Source organism: Leucoraja erinacea, chromosome 15 (genome assembly GCF_028641065.1).
Source record: "Leucoraja erinacea ecotype New England chromosome 15, Leri_hhj_1, whole genome shotgun sequence".
In the NCBI taxonomy this organism is placed as follows: Eukaryota; Metazoa; Chordata; class Chondrichthyes; order Rajiformes; family Rajidae; genus Leucoraja; species Leucoraja erinaceus.
In genome coordinates, this window is record NC_073391.1 from 34,911,487 (window position 1) to 34,930,575 (window position 19,089).

Below are 19,089 nucleotides of genomic sequence, written 5' to 3' on the forward strand. Positions count from 1 at the left end.
GGACCCTTCTTCAAGCTGATCGTGATGGAGGGTGTGTGTGTGTGTGTGGGGGGGGGGGGGGGTGAGCTGGAATAGAGGAGAGTGAAGAGTGATGATAGGTGGATACAGGTGAGGGGGGGATGTGATAGGTGCGTGGTTGGACAAGGGCCAGAGATGGAAAGACAACATGAAGACACAAGGAACTGCAGCTGCTGGTTTACAAAAGAAGACACAAGGTGATGGAGTAACTCAGTGGGACAGGCAGCAGCTCTAGAGAATGTGGAAAGGGATTTGGGTCACGACCCCTCTTCAGGCTAATTGACATTTGCGGACGGGACCCTTCTTCAGAAACGTGCGAGATAAGAATAGAATATTTGTGAATTATGAAGCAAGAGGAAAGATTAGGAGGGAAGGAGAAATGACTGTGACCCCAGCCCATCACACAGACCAGATTCCTCACCATTCATTCCATCTACACTTAACAATGCCTCAGAAAAGCAACTGACAATCAAAGACTTGTCCCACCCCGGTCATTCATTCTTCTCCTCTCTCCTGTCAGGCAGAAGGTACAAAAGCTTGAAATCTCGTCCCACCAGGTTCAGAAACACCCTCTTCAATTCTGTTGTCAAACCACTAAACAATTCTCCCATAAGGGTAAAGGTATAGTACAAATCCTCCAACCTTCCTCATTGCAGACTTGACACTTTTTCTCTGCAACTGTAACACTGTAAAACTACCTTCTGAACTCTGGCATTTTTCTCCTTGCACTACCTGTTGTACTTCCCTACAGCTTGATTGCACTCATGTAAAGTATAATTTCATTGGATAGCACACAAACAAAGCCCATCATTGTACCGAGGTACATGTGGCAGTAATACACTAATCTCAATATTCCACCTCACATTCATTCCAGCACTAGCTCCAGCTCAATGCTGCACACGGAAAAACGAATGCTGGAGGAACTCAGTAGATCGAGCAGCGCACTGTGGGGGAAATAGGCCGTCCAATGTTAGTCCTGATGCAGGGTCTGGGCTGGAAACGGGCAGAATTATTCTCCCCCACAAACGCTGACCCAGCAGGTGCTTCTTTTGCCCTGAATTCAGCATCTTACTTGAAATTACTTGAAAGACTTGTCCCACCCGGTCATTCCCCGGCATTCAGGTCGAAGGTTACTCGAAGCGTATTACTTGAAATTGGAGAATTCAATGTTCATATCGCTGGATCTACCCAAGCAGAATAAGAGGTTCAACATTGTTGGATAAGAAACAGAGTTCTGGTGAAGAACCTTCGACCTGAATGCCTGTTTCCCTCTCATATAGCCCTGGGCATCCCCAGTACATTTCAGCATTCAGATAGACCAAGACACTCTTGCTCTGGACCAAGACACTCTAGCAAAGCAACAGAGACCTGGTGAAGAACCTTCGACATGAATGCCTGTATCCCTCTCCACATAGCTCTGGACATCCCCAGCACATTCTGCGTATCAATCAATCAATCAATCAATCAATCAATCAATCAATCAATCAATCAATCAATCAATCAATCAATCAATCAATCAATCAATCAGTCAGTCAGTCAGTCAATCAATCAATCAATCAATCAATCAATCAATCAATCAATCAATCAATCAATCAATCAATCAATCAATCAATCAATCAATCAATCAACCAATCAATCAATCAATCAATCAATCAATCTTTATTGTCATCTTGCAAGCAACAGTTGTACAGTGCAAAATGAAAAGACATTTCCCAGTGAATAGCGGAGCATCGCACATGAAATTTAAAACATTACACACATAATAACACTAAAAACAATCCAGTCCCTGATGGGACAGTATAAATAGTTAAAAGCAGATAAAAACACAATGTTAAAATTCAATAAGCAAATCTTAAAAAAATGTCCGGGGCAGCTGATTTGAGTGGCCAGTGCCAGTTATTAAAGTGTCCGTGCAAGCCGCAGAATCAAGTGATTGTGAGTACAGAGTGACTGTTTAGCAGCCTCACAGCCTATGGTAGGAAGCTGTTTAGCAGTCTTGTAGTCCGGGCTTTGATGCTTCGATATCTCTTGCCTGACGGCAGGAGATCCAGGTGTATGTGGAGGGGGTGCAGTTTGTCCTTAGCAATTCTCTGAGATTTTTTCAGACAGCGGCTCTGGAACAGTTCTTGTACCGAGGGTAGGGAGACGCCAATGATCCTCTGCTCCCCTCACTACCCACTGCAGAGCCTCCCTGTCCGAGCAGTTGCAGGTGCAGTACCCGTATTTATGCAGTACATGAGTACAGACTCCACCGTACCCCTGTAGAAAGTCCTGAGGATGTTGGTGGGGAGTGAGGCCTGTTTTAGTTTCCTCAGGAAGTGCAGTCGCTGATGGGCCCGTTTGACGGTCCCAGTGGTGTTCCTGGACCAGGTGAGGCTGTCCGTAATTTGCACACCAAGGAACTTTATGCTCTCCACTCTCTCCACTGCCGTGCCACTGATGTTGAGGGGTGTATGCTTTGGCTGCGCCCTCCTGAAGTCGACAACCATCTCCTTAGTTTTGTCGACATTCAATTCTAGATTATTTTTGCCGCACCAGTCCACCAGTTGTTCTACTTCCTCCCTGTACATTGATTCGTCATCTCCACTGATGAGTCCCACCACTGTAGTGTCATCCGCGAATTTTATGATCTTATTGTCCCTGAATCTGGCAGCACAGTCATGTGTGAGCAATGTGAACAACAGCGGGCTGAGCACACAGCCTTGAGGGGAGCCGGTGCTCAGCGTGATCGAGCCTGAAGTGTTCTTGCCAACACGGACTGACTGCGGTCTCTCTGTCAGAAAGTCCAAGATCCAGTGACACAGGGTGGTGTTGAGGCCCAGCAGGGTTAGTTTCTCCACAAGTCTCTGTGGGATGATGGTGTTAAACGCTGAGCTGAAGTCAATGTACAGGATTCTGGCGTATGTGTTTTTGTTTTCCAGATGCGTGAGTACTGTGTGCAGCGTGGTAGAGATGGCATCCTCTGTAGAACGGTTGGGGCGATAGGCAAACTGGAGGGGGTCTAACGATGAGGGGAGGCTGGCACCAATGTGGGGTTTCACCAGGCGTTCAAACACTTCATTATTATTGGGGTCAGGGCGACTGGGCGGTAGTCATTTACGCAGGCAACCACTGGTTTCTTCGCTATGGGGATTATCGTGGAAGTTTTGAGGCATGTGGGGACAATGGCTTGACTAAGGGAGATGTTAAAGATGTCTGTTAGCACATCTGCTAACTCCTCAGCACATTCCTTGAGCACACAGCCTTATTTCAACATTCCAGGATCTTTCTAAAGGACAAGAATATCTACAGATAGACCAAGACACTCTAGCAAAGACACCTAATCAAACTTATAGATAATACGGCCACACTTTTTAGTTTGTACATAGGTAGGTATACAACTGTTGATTAAGGCAGCCTCCTCCTCCTCTCTGCTCTCAAAGCAATGAAGACTCTTTCTGGCTGTTGAGAGAAAATGCAACAACTTAAGAATTGGAAGGACATGTAGCCGAGGCATCTAGAATCAAGAATCACTATATACAGAATAACCACGGGTCAGGCAGCATCTCTGGAAGACATGGGCAGCATGCTCCCCTTATACAGACTGATAGAGGGGAGGAAATGACTTTTGATGCTGGGTCTATTATGATGTCTGAAGAAGAGTCCTGACCCAAAACGTCTCCTATTACTGTCCTCCAGAGATGCTGCCTGGCCCACTGAGTTACTCCAGCAACTTGTGTCTTTTTTTTTTACAATAAACCAGCAACTGCAGTTCCTTGTGTTTATCTTTAACATAATTGTTTTAAACGACATAATAATTATTGAATTGTCAGGCTTACATCAGAACTTTTAATGTGGTTTGCCAAACTACCACAGTAACTTATGCCTCAAGATTCTGCGGTTTGCTTATTCAGATTTAAGATCCTGGTTTCAGATTGAACTAAATCACTTTCTATACAGAATGTTGCCATATTAAACTCTCCATAACTATAGGTTAATATATATATATTTCCAATTGCACAATATCGGATCTGAAACATTAATTCTTCAAAATACTGATGTAGAAAACCATCTCCAATATTCGCTCTGCTTGTGTCCACACTATTTCTGCTCAATTGCTTTGCCCAGTCTATGGGTAGATTGAAACCCCTCTCCTTTGTGATCACTGTCTCACCCTCATCCCTAACTTCTGGTTCAGCACTTTGTTCCTCATCACCGTTGAATTTCTCCCATCAATGTTTTTTACCTCTATCTGTTTCTCAGCTCCACACAAATTGTTCCATCTCCTTGATTTCCTGAGCTTTGATCCTTTCTCTTCCTACATTTATCCCATGTTTACTTTTACTTCGTCCGGCAGTATCCGGGATTATTCAATCCCCAACTACAGTCACTAGGGGCCAACCATTGTAACGCCCATAACATCATTCCCATATGTACCTTCATTTACAAAGAACTCTGCCAATAGGTAGGACATCCTGACTCCCAGGGGACAGTGCAGAAAATCAAAATTCTTCTTCCAGAAATATCTGTTGGCTTCCGGATGCCACTGTGTGCCGTAAATTGGATAGCGGATCGCTGCAATTTGAATGAAAAGAGCTCAGTACAAATACTCTATGCCCTACTCCCAATTCCGATGTCTCCGCCGCATTTGCACCCGACGAGGTGTTCCATACCAGGACATTTGAGATGTCCTCATTCTATAGGGAATTGGGGGTTCCCTCTTCCATCATAGATGAGGCCCTCTCTAGGATCTCCTCACTATCCCGCAGCTCTGCTCTTGCTCCCCCAATTGCATTAGGGACAGAGTTCTCCTCAGTCCTCACCTTTTACCCCATCAGCCGTCGCATACAACACATAATTCTCCGACATTTTCACCACTTCCAACGAGATCCCACCGTGGGCCACATCATTCCATCTCCACCCCTTTCCACGGAGACCATTCCCTTCGTAACTCTTCTCTTCCCACCCAAACCACCCCCTCCCCAAGTGCTTTTCCCAGTAACCCAGGAGGTGCAACCCCTGTCCCTATACATCCGCCCTCGACTCTGACAGTCTTTTCAGGTGAGGCACAGGTTCACTTGCACCTCCTCAAACTCATCTACTGTATCCGCTGTCCCAGGTGTGGAATCCTATATAATCGGCGGGACAGAGCGCAGGCTCAGCGATCGTTTCACTGAACACCTCATCTCGATCTGCCTAAGCCCACCATTTCCGGTTGCTAAGCACTCCCATTCCCACAATGAGCATTCTGTCCTGGGCCTCCTCCACTGTCAGAGTGAGCCCAGCGCAAATAGGAGGAGCATGTGCTCATGTTTTCGCTTGGGCAGCTTACACCCGTGGTATAAATTTTGATTTCTCTAACGTTAAGTAACCCTTGCTTTCCCTCTATAGCCATCCCCCCCTCTTCCTAATTCTCTGACCAGTCTAACTGACTCCCGGATTATTTTTCCTCTGTATGCTTCTTTGTCAGCTTCCCCTAGCTAACAATTATATATTCCACATTGTCCTTGAAGGTTTTCTCTTTTGATGCCTCATTTTCACACCTTCCCGTTCCTTATCCCCGTGTCTCCCTCTCCCCTGACTCTCAGTCTGGAGAAGGGTCTCGACCCAAAACGTCAACCATTCCTCTATCCAGATATGCTGCCTGTCCCGCTGAATTACTCCAGCATTTCGTGTCTATCTTCAGTAGTGGGGGGCTTGATCTCGCCAACAACATCGTTAGTGAGCAAAGGGCGATAAGTTAGAATGGATGCAGAGAAGATTTCCAAGGCTGCTGCCAGGACATTAGGGCCTGAGCCACAGTGAGAGGTTGGGCGGTCTGGGACTTTATTCCTTGGAGCACAGGAGGCCAGATTCTCCCTACCTTCCATGGTGGAGACGAAGGTGATTCCTTGTGGGTCAGTGTTGGTGGAGACGACCCTGTAGAAGGAGCGCAGCTTCTCGTTCGCCTCGAAGTCCTAAAGACAACGGCCATGGTTAGTTACTGGGGAGACGGAGCAGTGACTCACCCCCCCCCCCCCCCCCCCCCCCCCCCACGCCATCTACCCCACCCCCTCCCCACAGCGTGTTGTGGACCATCCCTTCCCTCCTTCCGAACCCTCGACTCCCCCCCCCCCCCTTTTCTTCAACCCATGTTTCATTTTGTCTTCCCCTCTGTCAGCGCAAAACTCAACCCTTATGACGACAAACGTGGAGAGGATTTTTCCACTGGTGGGAGAGTCCAGAACCAGAGGGCACAGCTTCAGAATAAAATGATGTACGTTTACAGAGGAGACGAGAATGAATTTCTTCATCAGATGGTGATGAATCTGATGCATCCATTGCCGCAAGCGGCTATAGAGGCAGTTAATTGATTATTTCTAAGGGTGGAGATTGACAGATCCTTGATTAGCAAGGGAGTCAAAGGTTATAGGGAGAAGGCGGGAGAATGGGATTGTGAGGGGAAGATAGATCAGCCATGATTAAATAGCAGAGTAGACTTGATGGGCCAAATTGTCTAATTATGAACTGTGATACACCAGTTCCAGAGTCAAAGTCCAATGCCTGCAATGTGAATCGGACAGTAACCTGGCTTATGGAAGCACCGTTCAGAAGACTGAACACAAGGGAAGAAGCTGTTCCCAAGGTTTACTCAATAGCAGCCACTAATGTAAATGAGTAGTTTTTTATGAACTGTTTCAAAATATAAACTAGCAGTGATCAGATTTGCAGAGAAAACTTGTCTAGCTGAACAATGGCCACCGTCTGAAGATAGTTGCCGTGAGCTCAGTTCACCGAGCCAGAGACAGACAGAGGTCGATGAACCCAACACGACCATAAACACCCGTCCAGGGACACCGACAGCCCTTTCTGGTGAGGCAGGCTGATGGGTTAGAGGGGAGAAAGCTGGGATAATGAGGTGCGGCAGGGTCTCCCCTCCCTCCACAGTAGCCCGATAACCCCGCTCCCCCTCCCCGCAGCCAGGCACCCCCACTCGACAACCCCCTCAGCCATATATTCCGTCCTCGCCCGCTACCCCCCGCTGCTCGCCGCCCCATCTTACGTCCAGGGTGATGCTGTACTTGTGGAAGTGTCCGGTCAGAGAGTTTTCCCCTAAAGCTCTCATCATCTCCGGCGGGAAATCACGGAACATTCGGCAGCTTTTTATTTCTGAAAAGCAACGAGATGGAGTCAGGGTGGGTGAGGGGGTGGGGGAGGGGTGGGGGGGGGGGGGGGGGAGATGGGACAGCGGGGAGGACAGGATACCTAGCGACTGCCGCGGAGGGGATTCCATCCCTTCCCCCCCATCCCGATCCGCGCCCCACGCCCCCACCCAGTCCCACCCCGCCCCGTACCGGGGGTGAAGTGGAGCGGCAGCGCCGCGTTGCCGCTATCCGTAAGGCGGAGCAGGTTGAGACCGGCGGTGAGCGCCGTCAGAAGCTGGTGGCCCAGACACGTGCCCCACACCGGGAAATAGTCGCCCCGGTCACCGGCCTGTGGAGAGAGAGAGAGAGAAAGGGGGGTGTAAACATTGGGGGGGGGGGGGGGGGGGGAGCGCCGCACTGTGGGGGGGGGGGGGGGGGGGGGTCTGTACTGAGGGAGCGCCGCATTCCCTATCGCTACGTTTGGACATGGTTATCACGGACACAACCTGTCACCACTGACCTGGATCGCCAGCCTGTAGAAGATTCCGGAAACCCGGGCGAACTCCGAGCTCTGGATGTCCACGGCCCCCCCGGGGAGCAGGATGCTGGGGGAGAGATGACTGTCAGTGAGCAAACGGTCCCATACGCAGAGCAGTGGCAGAGCACCAGGCACCGGCCTTCAAAACACCGGCTCAAACACCCTGTGCAACCGTAATGTAATGTATTGCCCCAACCTTTATACTCAAGTCCCTGACGGGTGAAGGGCCGCGTGAACAAAGATACCTCCCCCACCTCGCCTACCTGTGAAGCCACTCTCTGGGAAACTTGGAAGAACATGTATGAAATAAAAATAATAGCTCAGGGTCAACAGAAGCCTCTCACAAGGCACTCGATGGCCTATCCTTACGCCAAGCAGACCACAGGATTACATGTTGCCAAGTGTGATTACTCGGTTACCGAAGGCCACGTTGGGTGTTTAAAAGAAGGAGATTTTTTGTCAAGAGTCTTTTCACAGATCCTTCATTTCTTCTTATTTAGCATCAACGATGCCAGAGAAAAGGTCGAGAGCTTCGAGTTACAAGTGGCGAATATCATCAAACATTTGTCTTGGGTCAACAGCCAAAAAGGTAACTCACCGCCTCACTATTATCACAAGACTAATGTGGCCAACTTCTACAAATGCACCACAGAGAGCACGCTGTCAGGTGCATCACAGCTTGGTTTGGGAACAGCTCTACCCAAGACCACAAGAAGTTGCAGAGAGTTGTGGGTGTGGCCCAGACCATCACACAGACCAGACCAAAGAACTTATAGCGAAGCAAGATAGGCTACTCCTGCTAAATGCAATGGACTGACGTGTAGTACGCTATGGAGGGGATCATGGGCATTTTCCACGCCCATTTTAGCAACCTGAGCCTACCTAACCCGACCCGACTCGCAGTGTAATCAATGTTGCGGGGCAACAGTTTGTGTGGGTCAGATTCATAAATCTGTCAGTTCAAACTTCTTGTCAAGAATAAAATTTGATTCTGGTAATTGTCTTTTTTAATGTTTTTTTTAAATCATTTCTTTTTAAATGGCTCACAAGCAGTGTTGAGTTGATTTTGTAGTAACCCGAACCGACCCGACTCGCACGGTGATTGACAGGGGGGGACTTTTTGTGCGTGATATAGGGTTAGATTCATAATTCTGTTAGTTCATAATTCTGTTGATTCTTGTTCAGGAATAAAATGTTTATAAACACACATACATGAAAATTATATAAATGTATATAACACACACAATTATATTTCTTCTAATCCAATAATGAACTTTATTTCAGACTAGACAAGGGACATTAAATAAGAAACATTATAAATAAGAAACATTGTCTTGGGGCACTCCCTCTCCCCGCTGCCCCGGGCCCCGCACTCTCTCTCCCCGCTGCCCCGGGCCCCGCACTCTCTCTCCCCGCACTCTCTCTCCTCTCTCCCGCGCTGCCCCGGGCCCCGCACTCCCTGTCCCCGCTGCCCCGGGCCCCTCACTCCTTCTCCCCGCTGACCCGCACTCCTTCTCCCCGCTGCCCCGGGCCCCTCACTCTCTCTCCCCCCTGCCCCGGGCCCCGCACCCCCTCTCCCCGCTGCCCCGGGCCCCTCACTCTCTCTCTCCCGCACTCCCTCCCCCCGCTGCCCCGGGGCCCCGCACTCTCTCTCCCCGCTGCACCGGGCCCCGCACTCTCTCTCCCCCGCTGCCCCGGGCCCGCACTCACTCTCCCCGCTGACCCGGGCCCCGCACTCCTTCTCCCCCGCTGCCCCGGGCCCCGCACTCCCTCTCCCCGCTGCCCCGGGCCCCGCACTCCCTCCCCCCGCTGCCCCGGACCCCGCACTCTCTCTCCCCGCTGCCCCGGACCCCGCACTCTCTCTCCCCGCTGCCCCGGGCCCCGCACTCCCTCTCCCCGCTGCCCCGGGCCCCGCACTCTCTCTCCCCGCACTCCCTCTCCCCGCTGCCCCGGACCCCGCACTCTCTCTCCCCGCACTCTCTCTCTCCCCGTTGCCCCGGACCCCGCACTCTCTCTCCCCGCTGCCCCGGGCCCCGCACTCTCTCTCCCCGCTGCCCCGCACTCCTTCTCCCCACTGCCCCGCACTCTCTCTCCCCGCTGCCCCGCACTCCTTCTCCCCGCTGCCCCGCACTCTCTCTCCCCGCTGCCCCGGACCCCGCACTCTCTCTCCCCGCTGCCCCGGGCCCCGCACTCCTTCTCCTCGCTGCGGATCCAATCTTTGGCCGGAAGCAAGAAGGCGGGAGCAAGAAAGCGGAGCAAGATGGCGGAGTCAGGTTGCTAAAATGTGTCCTATAATCACCCATGAATCCGCCCATGAGCGTACCTCACTTTTGCGTGAGAGTAACCCATCTTGCTTCGCTATAAGATCTTTGGACCAGACTCCCCACCATTGACGTCATCTACACTTTTCGGAAAGCAGCCAACATAATGAAAAACCACTCTCGCCCTGGTCACTCCCCTTTCTCCCCTCTTTGTTTAGGCAGAAGAAACAAAAGCTTGAAAGCACATACCACCAGATTCAGGAACACCATCACCCCCCCCCCCCCCCCCCCCCCCCACACACACACACACACCCCGCTGTTATCAGACGACTGAATGGTCCTCCCATAAACTAGGGTGCAGCCCCGATCTTCAAACCTACCTCATTGGTGACATTGGAGTTTTCATCTGCAATTGTAAAGCTGTAAATGCTGTAACATTAGTCTGCTGCAACACTGTATTTTACTTTGCACTACCTGTTGTTCCTGCGTATGCTATGGTTGTACTTGTGCATTGTGTAATTTGGCGGGATAGCATGCAAAGTGTTTCACTGTATCTCGGTACATGAGACAACAATAAACTGATACCAAAAACCTGCAGCGTGAGGCACCAATGTCCCGGAGAGAAGGGTGACATAGTAAGGGTCCAATATTCAGATTGGAAATACTTGGAGACACCAAAGGACCCAGGAGGTTGGAGCACTTGCAGATACAGACAATCAGCGGGGCCCTGAGTGAGGGAGGGGGGGGGGGGGGGGGGGGGGGGGGGGGGAGCAGTGTCCCTGAGAGGGGACAATAAAATGAGTGAGCAAAACTGATGATCAAATACCTACCCATTTATTGAATAAAATATCCGTTCATATTCAGACTCACTGAGGTACAATCTGGGGAGAACAAGGAACCTCGATGAAACCGTCATCCCCGTGAATAACCCCCAATGTTATTTGTTTCCTGGTCCTGATTGCCATTGCAACCCAACTATAACTTTTATCCATAACCCGCTCCAACCTCTGTCCACATCCCCAACCCTGTTGCCCCAACCCATTTCCAACTCAACCCTTATGACCCCAAACTCACTCCCAACATAATCAGCCCTATCCCACATCCCCTACTCTGTTACCTTCCCCCAATTCCAGTCTCATCCCCATTCTTAGCCCAATTATATCCCTTCCCCAAATTCCCTCCCTGCCAAGATGTAACATTTCTAAAACACAAAAGTTGGCATAACTGACCTTTCCATCTACTCATCTTCCATAGAGCATCTCATCCACCACAGGAACAGGCCCTTCAGCCCGCTAAGTCCGTGCACAACAGGATCCCAAGACCAACTATTCTGTGCCTCCTTTTTTAGCACTGAGGGTGGTGAGGTTTTGACATGCACTGACGGGTAGGTGGTAGAGGCAGTTACAATAGGGACATTTAAGACGTTTTGGGTAGACACGTGGATTTGGAGGGAATGGAGGGAGATGGATCAAGTGCAAACAGATACAATTGGTCTGGGCACTATGTTTGACACAGATATTGGGGGCCGAGGAGCCTGTTCTAATGCTGTACTGTGCTATGTCGTATGCCCTCTAGTCTTTGACATTTCCACATTTGGAAAAAGGTTGAGTGTCCACCCTATCTGCACCCTATGTAGTCCCGCTACACCCTTTAACCCCTGATCCTGCACTCCAGGTGGTCAGCCGGGTCAGGCCCACCTGCCCGGTCAGCAGGACAGTATTGTCATCCCCACCTGACAGGTGTCACCCGGCAGCCAGCCGACTCCAGGTGCTTCACGTTGGGAGCTGCTATGTACATCTTTGCTCTAAACGTCAGTTCCTCGCGGGCAAGCTGCACCAAGATACCTGATGGGACAGAGGAGAGAACAGCTGGCCCATCAACAGTCAGAACCTATTCCCCAGATTGGAAACATCGAATGCTATCTGCACTCCATTTGCTCCACCTATTGCTGTTGAGTTTGACTTGTATTCGTGCATAGTATAATTTGATCTGGTTTGGGTTACGTGCACGACAATGTGCCTCAGTACACGTCACAATAATAAACAGAAACCTGAACCTACAGGAAGCCGTACAGGCTTTGGAGAGGTTGTCGGGGAGATCGATCTGGAAGCTAAATAAAATGACCCGATCGTATCTACTTCCATCGCCACCTCTAGCAGTGCGTTCCAGGCATTATCTATCCTCTGTGTAAAAAAAACACTTACCCCGCGCATCTCCTTTAAAATTTTCCCCTTTCACTTTAAACCGATGCCCTTTAAGGGGAGGTCTTATAGAAACTTACAACAATCTTAAGGGATCGGACAGGTTAGATGCAGGAAGATTATTCCCGAGGTTGGGGAAGTCCAGAACTAGGGGGTCACAGTTTAAGGACAAGAGGGAAATCTTTTAGGACCGAGATGAGAAAATCATTTTTTACACAGAGAGTGGGGAATCTGTGGAATTCTCTGCCACAGAAGGTAGTTGAGGCCAGTTCATTGGCTATATTTAAGAGGGAGTTAGATGTGGCTCTTGTGGCTAAGGGGATCAGGGGGTATGGAGAGAAGGCAGGTATGGGATACTGAGTTGGATGGTCAGCCATGATCATATTGAATGGCGGTGCAGGCTCGAAGGGCCGAATAGCCTACTCCTGCACCTATTTTCTATGTTTCTATGTTTAGAAACATAGAAACATAGAAATTAGGTGCAGGAGTAGGCCATTCGGCCCTTCGAGCCTGCACCGCCATTCAATATGATCATGGCTGATCATCCAACTCAGTATCCCGTACCTGCCTTCTCTCCATACCCCCTGATCCCCTTAGCCACAAGGGCCACATCTAACTCCCTCTTAAATATAGCCAATGAAGTGGCCTCAACTACCCTCTGTGGCAGAGAGTTCCAGAGATTCACCACTCTCTGCGTGAAAAAAGTTCTTCTCATCTCGGTTTTAAAGGATTTCCCCTTTATCCTTAAGCTGTGACCCCTTGTCCTGGACTTCCCTAACATCGGGAACAATCTTCCTGCATCTAGCATGTCCAACCCCTTAAGAATTTCTATAAGTTTGTAAGTTTCTATAAGATCCCCTCTCAATTTTCTAAATTCTAGAGAGTATAAACCAAGTCTATCCAGTCTTTCTTCATAAGACAGTCCTGACATCCCAGGAACCAGTCTGGTGAACCGTCTCTGCACTCCCTCTATGGCAATAATGTCCTTCCTCAGATTTGGAGACCAAAACTGTACGCAATACTCCAGGTGTGGTCTCACCAAGACCCTGTACAACTGCAGTAGAACCTCTCTGCTCCTATACTCAAATCCTTTTGCAATGAAAGCTAACATACCATTCGCTTTCTTTACTGCCTGCTGCACCTGCATGCCTACCTTCAATGACTGGTGTACCATGACACCCAGGTCTCGCTGCATCTCCCCCTTTCCCAATCGGCCACCATTTAGATAATAGTCTGCTTTCCTGTTTTTGCCACCAATATGGATAACCTCACGTTTATCCACATTATACTGCATCTGCCAAACATTTGCCCACTCACCCAGCCTATCCAAGTCACCTGCAGTCTCCTAGCATCCTCCTCACAGCTAACACTGCCCCCCCAGCTTATTGTCATCCGCAAACTTGGAGATATTGCCTTCAATTCCCTCATCCAGATCATTAATATATATTGTAAATAGCTGGGGTCCCAGTACTGAGCCTTGGGGTACCCCACTAGTCACTGCCTGCCATTGTGAAAAGGACCCGTTTACTCCTACTCTTTGCCAGCCAGTTCTCTATCCACATCAATACTGAACCCCCAATGCCTTGTGCTTTAAGTTTGTATACTAATCTCTTATGTGGGACTTTGTCGAAAGCCTTCTGGAAGTCCAGATACACCACATCCACTGGTTCTCCCCTATCCACGCTACTAGTTACATCCTCGAAAAATTCTATAAGATTCGTCAGACATGATTTACCTTTCGTAAATCCATGCTGACTTTGTCCAATGATTTCACCACTTTCCAAATGTGCTGCTATCCCATCTTTAATAACTGACTCTAGCAGTTTCCCCACTACCGATGTTAGACTAACTGGTCTGTAATTCCCCATTTTCTCTCTCCCTCCCTTCTTAAAAAGTGGGGTTACGTTTGCTACCCGCCAATCTTCAGGAACTACTCCAGAATCTAAAGAGTTTTGAAAGATTATTACTAATGCATCTATTTCACCACTATTTCTGGAGCTACTTCTTTAAGTACTCTGGGATGCAGCCTATCTGGCCCTGGGGATTTATCGGCCTTTAATCCATTCAATTTACCCAACACCACTTCCCGGCTAACCTGGATTTCACTCAATTCCTCCAACTCCTTTGACCCGCGGTCCCCTGCTATTTCCGGCAAATTATTTATGTCTTCCTTAGTGAAGACGGAACCAAAGTAGTTATTCAATTGGTCCGCCATATCCTTGTTCCCCATGATCAACTCCCCTGTTTCTGACTGCAAGGGACCTACATTTGTTTTAACTAATCTCTTTCTTTTCACATATCTATAAAAACTTTTGCAGTCAGTTTTTATGTTCCCTGCCAGTTTTCTTTCATAATCTATTTTTCCTTTCCTAATTAAGCCCTTTGTCCTCCTCTGCTGGTCTTTGAATTTCTCCCAGTCCTCCGGTATGCTGCTTTTTCTGGCTAATTTGTACGCATCATCCTTCGCTTTGATACTATCCCTGATTTCCCTTGTTATCCATGGATGTACTACCTTCCCTGATTTATTCTTTTGCCAAACTGGGATGAACAATTTTTGTAGTTCATCCATGCAGTCTTTAAATGTCTTCCATTGCATATCCACCGTCAACCCCCTTTTAGAATTAATTGCCAGTCAATCTTGGCCAATTCACGTCTCATACCCTCAAAGTTACCTTTCTTTAAGTTCAGAACCATTGTTTCTGAATTAACAATGTCACTCTCCATCCTAATGAAGAACTCAACCATATTATGGTCACTCTTGCCCAAGGGGGCACGTACAACAAGATTGCTAACTAACCCTTCCTCATTACTCAATACCCAGTCTAAAATAGCCTGCTCTCTCGTTGGTTCCTCTACATGTTGATTTAGATAACTATCCCGCATACATTCCAAGAAATCCTCTTCCTCAGCACCCCTGCCAATTTGATTCACCCAATCTATATGTAGATTGAAGTCACCCATTATAACCGTTTTGCCTTTGTCGCACGCATTTCTAATTTCCTGTTTGATACGATCTCCAACCTCACTACTACTGTTAGGTGGCCTGTACACAACACCCACCAGCGTTTTCTGCCCCTTAGTGTTGTGCAGCTCTACCCATACCGATTCCACATCCTCCAAACTAATGTCCTTCCTTTCCATTGCATTAATCCCCTCTCTAATCAGTAACGCTACCCCACCTCCTTTTCCTTTCTGTCTATCCCTCCTGAATATTGAATATCCCTGGATGTTCAGCTCCCAGCCTTGGTCACCCTGGAGCCATGTCTCCGTGATCCCAACTATATCATAGTCATTAATAGCTATCTGCACATTCAACTCATCCACCTTATTACGAATGCTCCTTGCATTGAGACACAAAGCCTTCAGGCTTGTTTTTACAACACTCTTACCCCTTACACAATTATGTTGAAAAGTGGCCCTTTTTGATTTTTGCCCTGGTTTTGTCTGCCTGCCACTTTTACTTTTCACCTTGCTACCTATTTCTTCTACCCTCATTTGACACCCTTCGGTCTCTACGCTCACACATTTAAGAAACCCTTTCCCTTTAACTCCATCCTCCACTGTCCCATTCAACACCCCACCCCCCTTATTCAGTTTAAAGCCACCCGTGTAGCAGTGGCAAACCTGCCTGCCAGAATGCTGGTCCCACACCTGTTAAGATGCAATCCGTCCCTTTTGTACAGTTCCCCCTTACCCCCAAAACAGATCCCAGTGATCTAAGAATCTAAATCCCTGCCCCGTGCACCAGATCCTCAGCCACACGTTCAGGTCCCGTATCTCCCTGTTCCTGCTCTCGCCAGCACGGGGAACTGGAAGCAAACCGGAGATAACAACCCTGGAGGTCCTGCTTTTCAACATTTTTCCGAGCTCTCTAAAGTCACGCTGCAGAATATTCATCCCCTTCTTTCCGACATCGTTTGTGCCGACATGCACTCCCACTTCCGGATGTTCACCTTCGCCCTTGAGGATTTTCTGCACTCTGTCCGTGACATCCTGGATCCTGGCACCGGGAAGGCAGCACACCATCCTCGCATCCCGTCTGTTGCCGCAGAAACCCCTGTCCGTACCTCTCACGATGGAGTCTCCCACTACAATGGCCTTGCCTGCCTTAGGCCTTTTTGGTTTTGGCTCAACAGCCCTATTCGCATCACAGGCCAGTCCGCCGCTCACGTCTTCTGTCCCAACAGCTTCTAAGCGGATGAACCTGTTTACAAGAGGTACACCACCCGGGGGCGGTGGCATTCCATGCTTCCCTCCCTTTCTCACTGTCTCCCACCTTCTCTCTTCCAGTACCTTAGGTGTAACAATCGTACTGTAGGACTTGTCGAGGAACGACTCCGTTTCTCGTACGAACCGGAGGTCATCCATTTGCTTCCCCAGTTCCCCAACACGGCCCTTCAGGAGCTCTACCTGGATGCATTTTTCGCATTTGTAGCAGCCAGAGGCACCAGCGGTGTCCTTGACCTCCCACATACTTGCAAGCATCGCACTGAATCAGCTTGCCTGACATCTCCTTCTTTCGTCTCCCTCTCAAGCGTATTGCGTGGTCTCCTCTCCTCAGCCTCCTCTCCGAAGACTCTCGAGCCAAAGACTCACACTTTTCTCACAGGGCACTAGACTCTCGAGCCAAAGACTCACACTTTTCTCACAGGGCAGACTCTCGAGCCAAAGACTCACACTTTTCTCACAGGGCACTTCGCTCACTCACTGCCGCTCGCAAAGAGCTGTCCTGCTTAAATTGACTGATAAATTGCCTGATTTACCAATTTACACAGCCAATTCCTCAGTTTTCAACTGTTTTCACCCCTCTCCTCACACTTGGGCTAGAGCCAATCAGTGGTATCTCTTGCTAATCTGTTGCTGCTGTTGTTCCTCCCAAATCTACAGCAGTAGTTTCTAACTTTAAGGTGAGAGGGGCAAGATTTAAGGGAGATGTGTGGTGCAAGTTTTTTTTTGCCATCTTATCTACTTGCGTTGTTACTTTCAGGAGACCATGGGACTTCCACCCCAAGATCTTTCTGTACCAAGGGTCCTGCCATTTACCACTGGCCGCAGCTAGCGCAAACCGCCAAGACGCCAACACAACTCACCTATCACGGGTCGATCATTCAGGATTCTGCGTCTGTGGAAATGATAGGGATGAGAGTGAGTCTGGTGACGGAGAGAGTCACAGAGACATAAAGTGCTGGAGTATGTGGGGTGATAGGGAGATCGGGTTGTGAACAGGAGTAAGACACCGGGGGCGGCAAATTTCTAGACCATATCAGGGGTCTGGTGGCGGTTGGGACTCTACACGGAACCTCTCCATAGACGCTGCCCGACCGGTTGAGTTCCTCCAGCACGTTGTGTCCTGAGAAAGAATCGGCCGAACGGATTACAAACTTCAGAACTGCCTTCCGACGGCTAGTTCGTGCCATCGTCTTCAAATGGGCCGAGACATCGGGTTGATGACAGCCGCCCGGTCCCTGCAACCCCGGCTCACCGACCGGCCACGAGAATACGTCCGTCAGAGCAACTGGCCCGGCCCTAACTCATCCCCACACACTCCCGCCTTCCCGGGAGTCCTGAGGCCGTTTCACCCGCAGCTGAAGTCCTTTAGACTTTAGAAATACAGCGCGGAAACAAGCCCTTCGGCCCACCGAGTCTATGCCGACCCGTGCACACTAGGAATTATTTACAATTAACAAAAGCCAATTAAACTACAAACCTGCTCGTCGTTGGAGTGTGGGAGGAAACCGGAGCACCCGGAGAAATCCCACGCTCAGGGAGGAGGTACAAACTCCGTACTGACAACACCTGCAATCAGGATCGAACCCGGGTTTCTGGCAGCTCTCCCACTGCGCAACCGTGCCGACCCGGGCAGCGAGTAAACATAACCCCCCTCCCGCAGCCCTCTCTCCCCTCGGTGCCCGAGGGCAGTGCCTTGGCGCGGATGGCATCGACCATCCCAACCCGGCCCGGATCGCCCTCTCTGCCACCGCTCACCTGTTGTGTCCGCTCATGGCTGTGTCCGCTCACGACAGTCTTTTGGGATGTCCCGTTCCGAATACTCTGGGCATAAGGAAGAGGCTGCTTAAATATCGCCAGAACAACGACACTCCCAGTACAGAGCTTCTTGCGTAACTCAGCGAAAGAAACAAAATTAACTCTTGCTGCCTCAGGCTCACAGCCGGGACCTAGCGTGAGAAGCCGGAGCGAGAAAAAGGCCTGTTTGCAAGAGTGTCATTGGTTTAAAATGCCTACAAAGAGCAACAAACGCAGATTAATTTGTACATTAATTGGCCTCTGTAAATTGCCCCTGGAGCAGAGGGAGTAGGTGTGAAAGTGGGAGGAAGGAACTGCAGATGCTGGTTTAAAACGAAGATAGACACAGTTTACTGGAGTAACTCAGCGGGACAGGCAGTATCTCTGGAGAGAAGGAATGGGTGACGTTTCGGGTCGAGACCCTTCTTCAGACATTGCAGGGGTGGGAAGAGCGGTTGTAGATTTCCACCATTCTGATTTAGTTTAGTTTAGTTTAGTTTATTGTCACGTGTACCGAGATGCAGTGAAAAGCTTTTGTTGCGTGTTATCCAGTCATTCCTAATTATTATACTGTAATCAAGGAAATTTCTTTGTTTTATGGTGAGTTTTAGGTAATGTTCTGATATGCCCAATATTATTAATTTAGGGTCGGGATCCATTTGGATATTGACGACTACAGAGATTATTTTAAAAATATTCATCCAGTAATTTTTAATGTTGCAGGCTTTCGTCCCAAGTATCTTTTGCTATAGGTTGAGCTAATTCCTTTTCCCATGCTGGTCTATAATTCCGTCGACGGATTCTCATTGTCTAAAAATGTATTATAAATGTGAGATATTAATTTGACTGTGTTAGGGTATTTATTCAAACATTCATCTGGAAATCTCCGATTCTCTGGTTCAGTATTCTCGTGTATGTGTTTTAACATAATCTTTAAGTAGTAA

The 19,089-nt window shown here is 49.1% G+C and overlaps 1 protein-coding gene across 2 annotated transcripts; it reads right to left on the bottom strand.

Annotated features, from left to right (window-relative positions):
* Nucleotides 1–1,658: 1,658 nt before the first annotated feature.
* Nucleotides 1,659–18,124, bottom strand: LOC129704186 (gamma-glutamyl hydrolase-like). Of its 2 annotated transcripts, XM_055647123.1 has the most exons (10): nucleotides 18,107–18,124; nucleotides 17,212–17,243; nucleotides 11,653–11,764; nucleotides 10,751–10,801; nucleotides 7,642–7,726; nucleotides 7,332–7,470; nucleotides 7,040–7,146; nucleotides 5,861–5,954; nucleotides 4,435–4,572; nucleotides 1,659–3,459 (listed from the first exon to the last, which is right to left on the bottom strand). In XM_055647123.1, the coding sequence occupies exons 1-10, from the start codon at nucleotides 18,121–18,123 to the stop codon at nucleotides 3,338–3,340; spliced, it is 897 nt and encodes a 298-aa protein (XP_055503098.1). In that variant the 5' UTR covers nucleotide 18,124; the 3' UTR covers nucleotides 1,659–3,337. The 2 variants fall into 2 exon arrangements, with proteins under 2 accessions (XP_055503098.1, XP_055503099.1); XM_055647124.1 differs by lacking the exon at nucleotides 4,435–4,572.
* Between the last annotated feature and the right edge of the window lie 965 nt (nucleotides 18,125–19,089).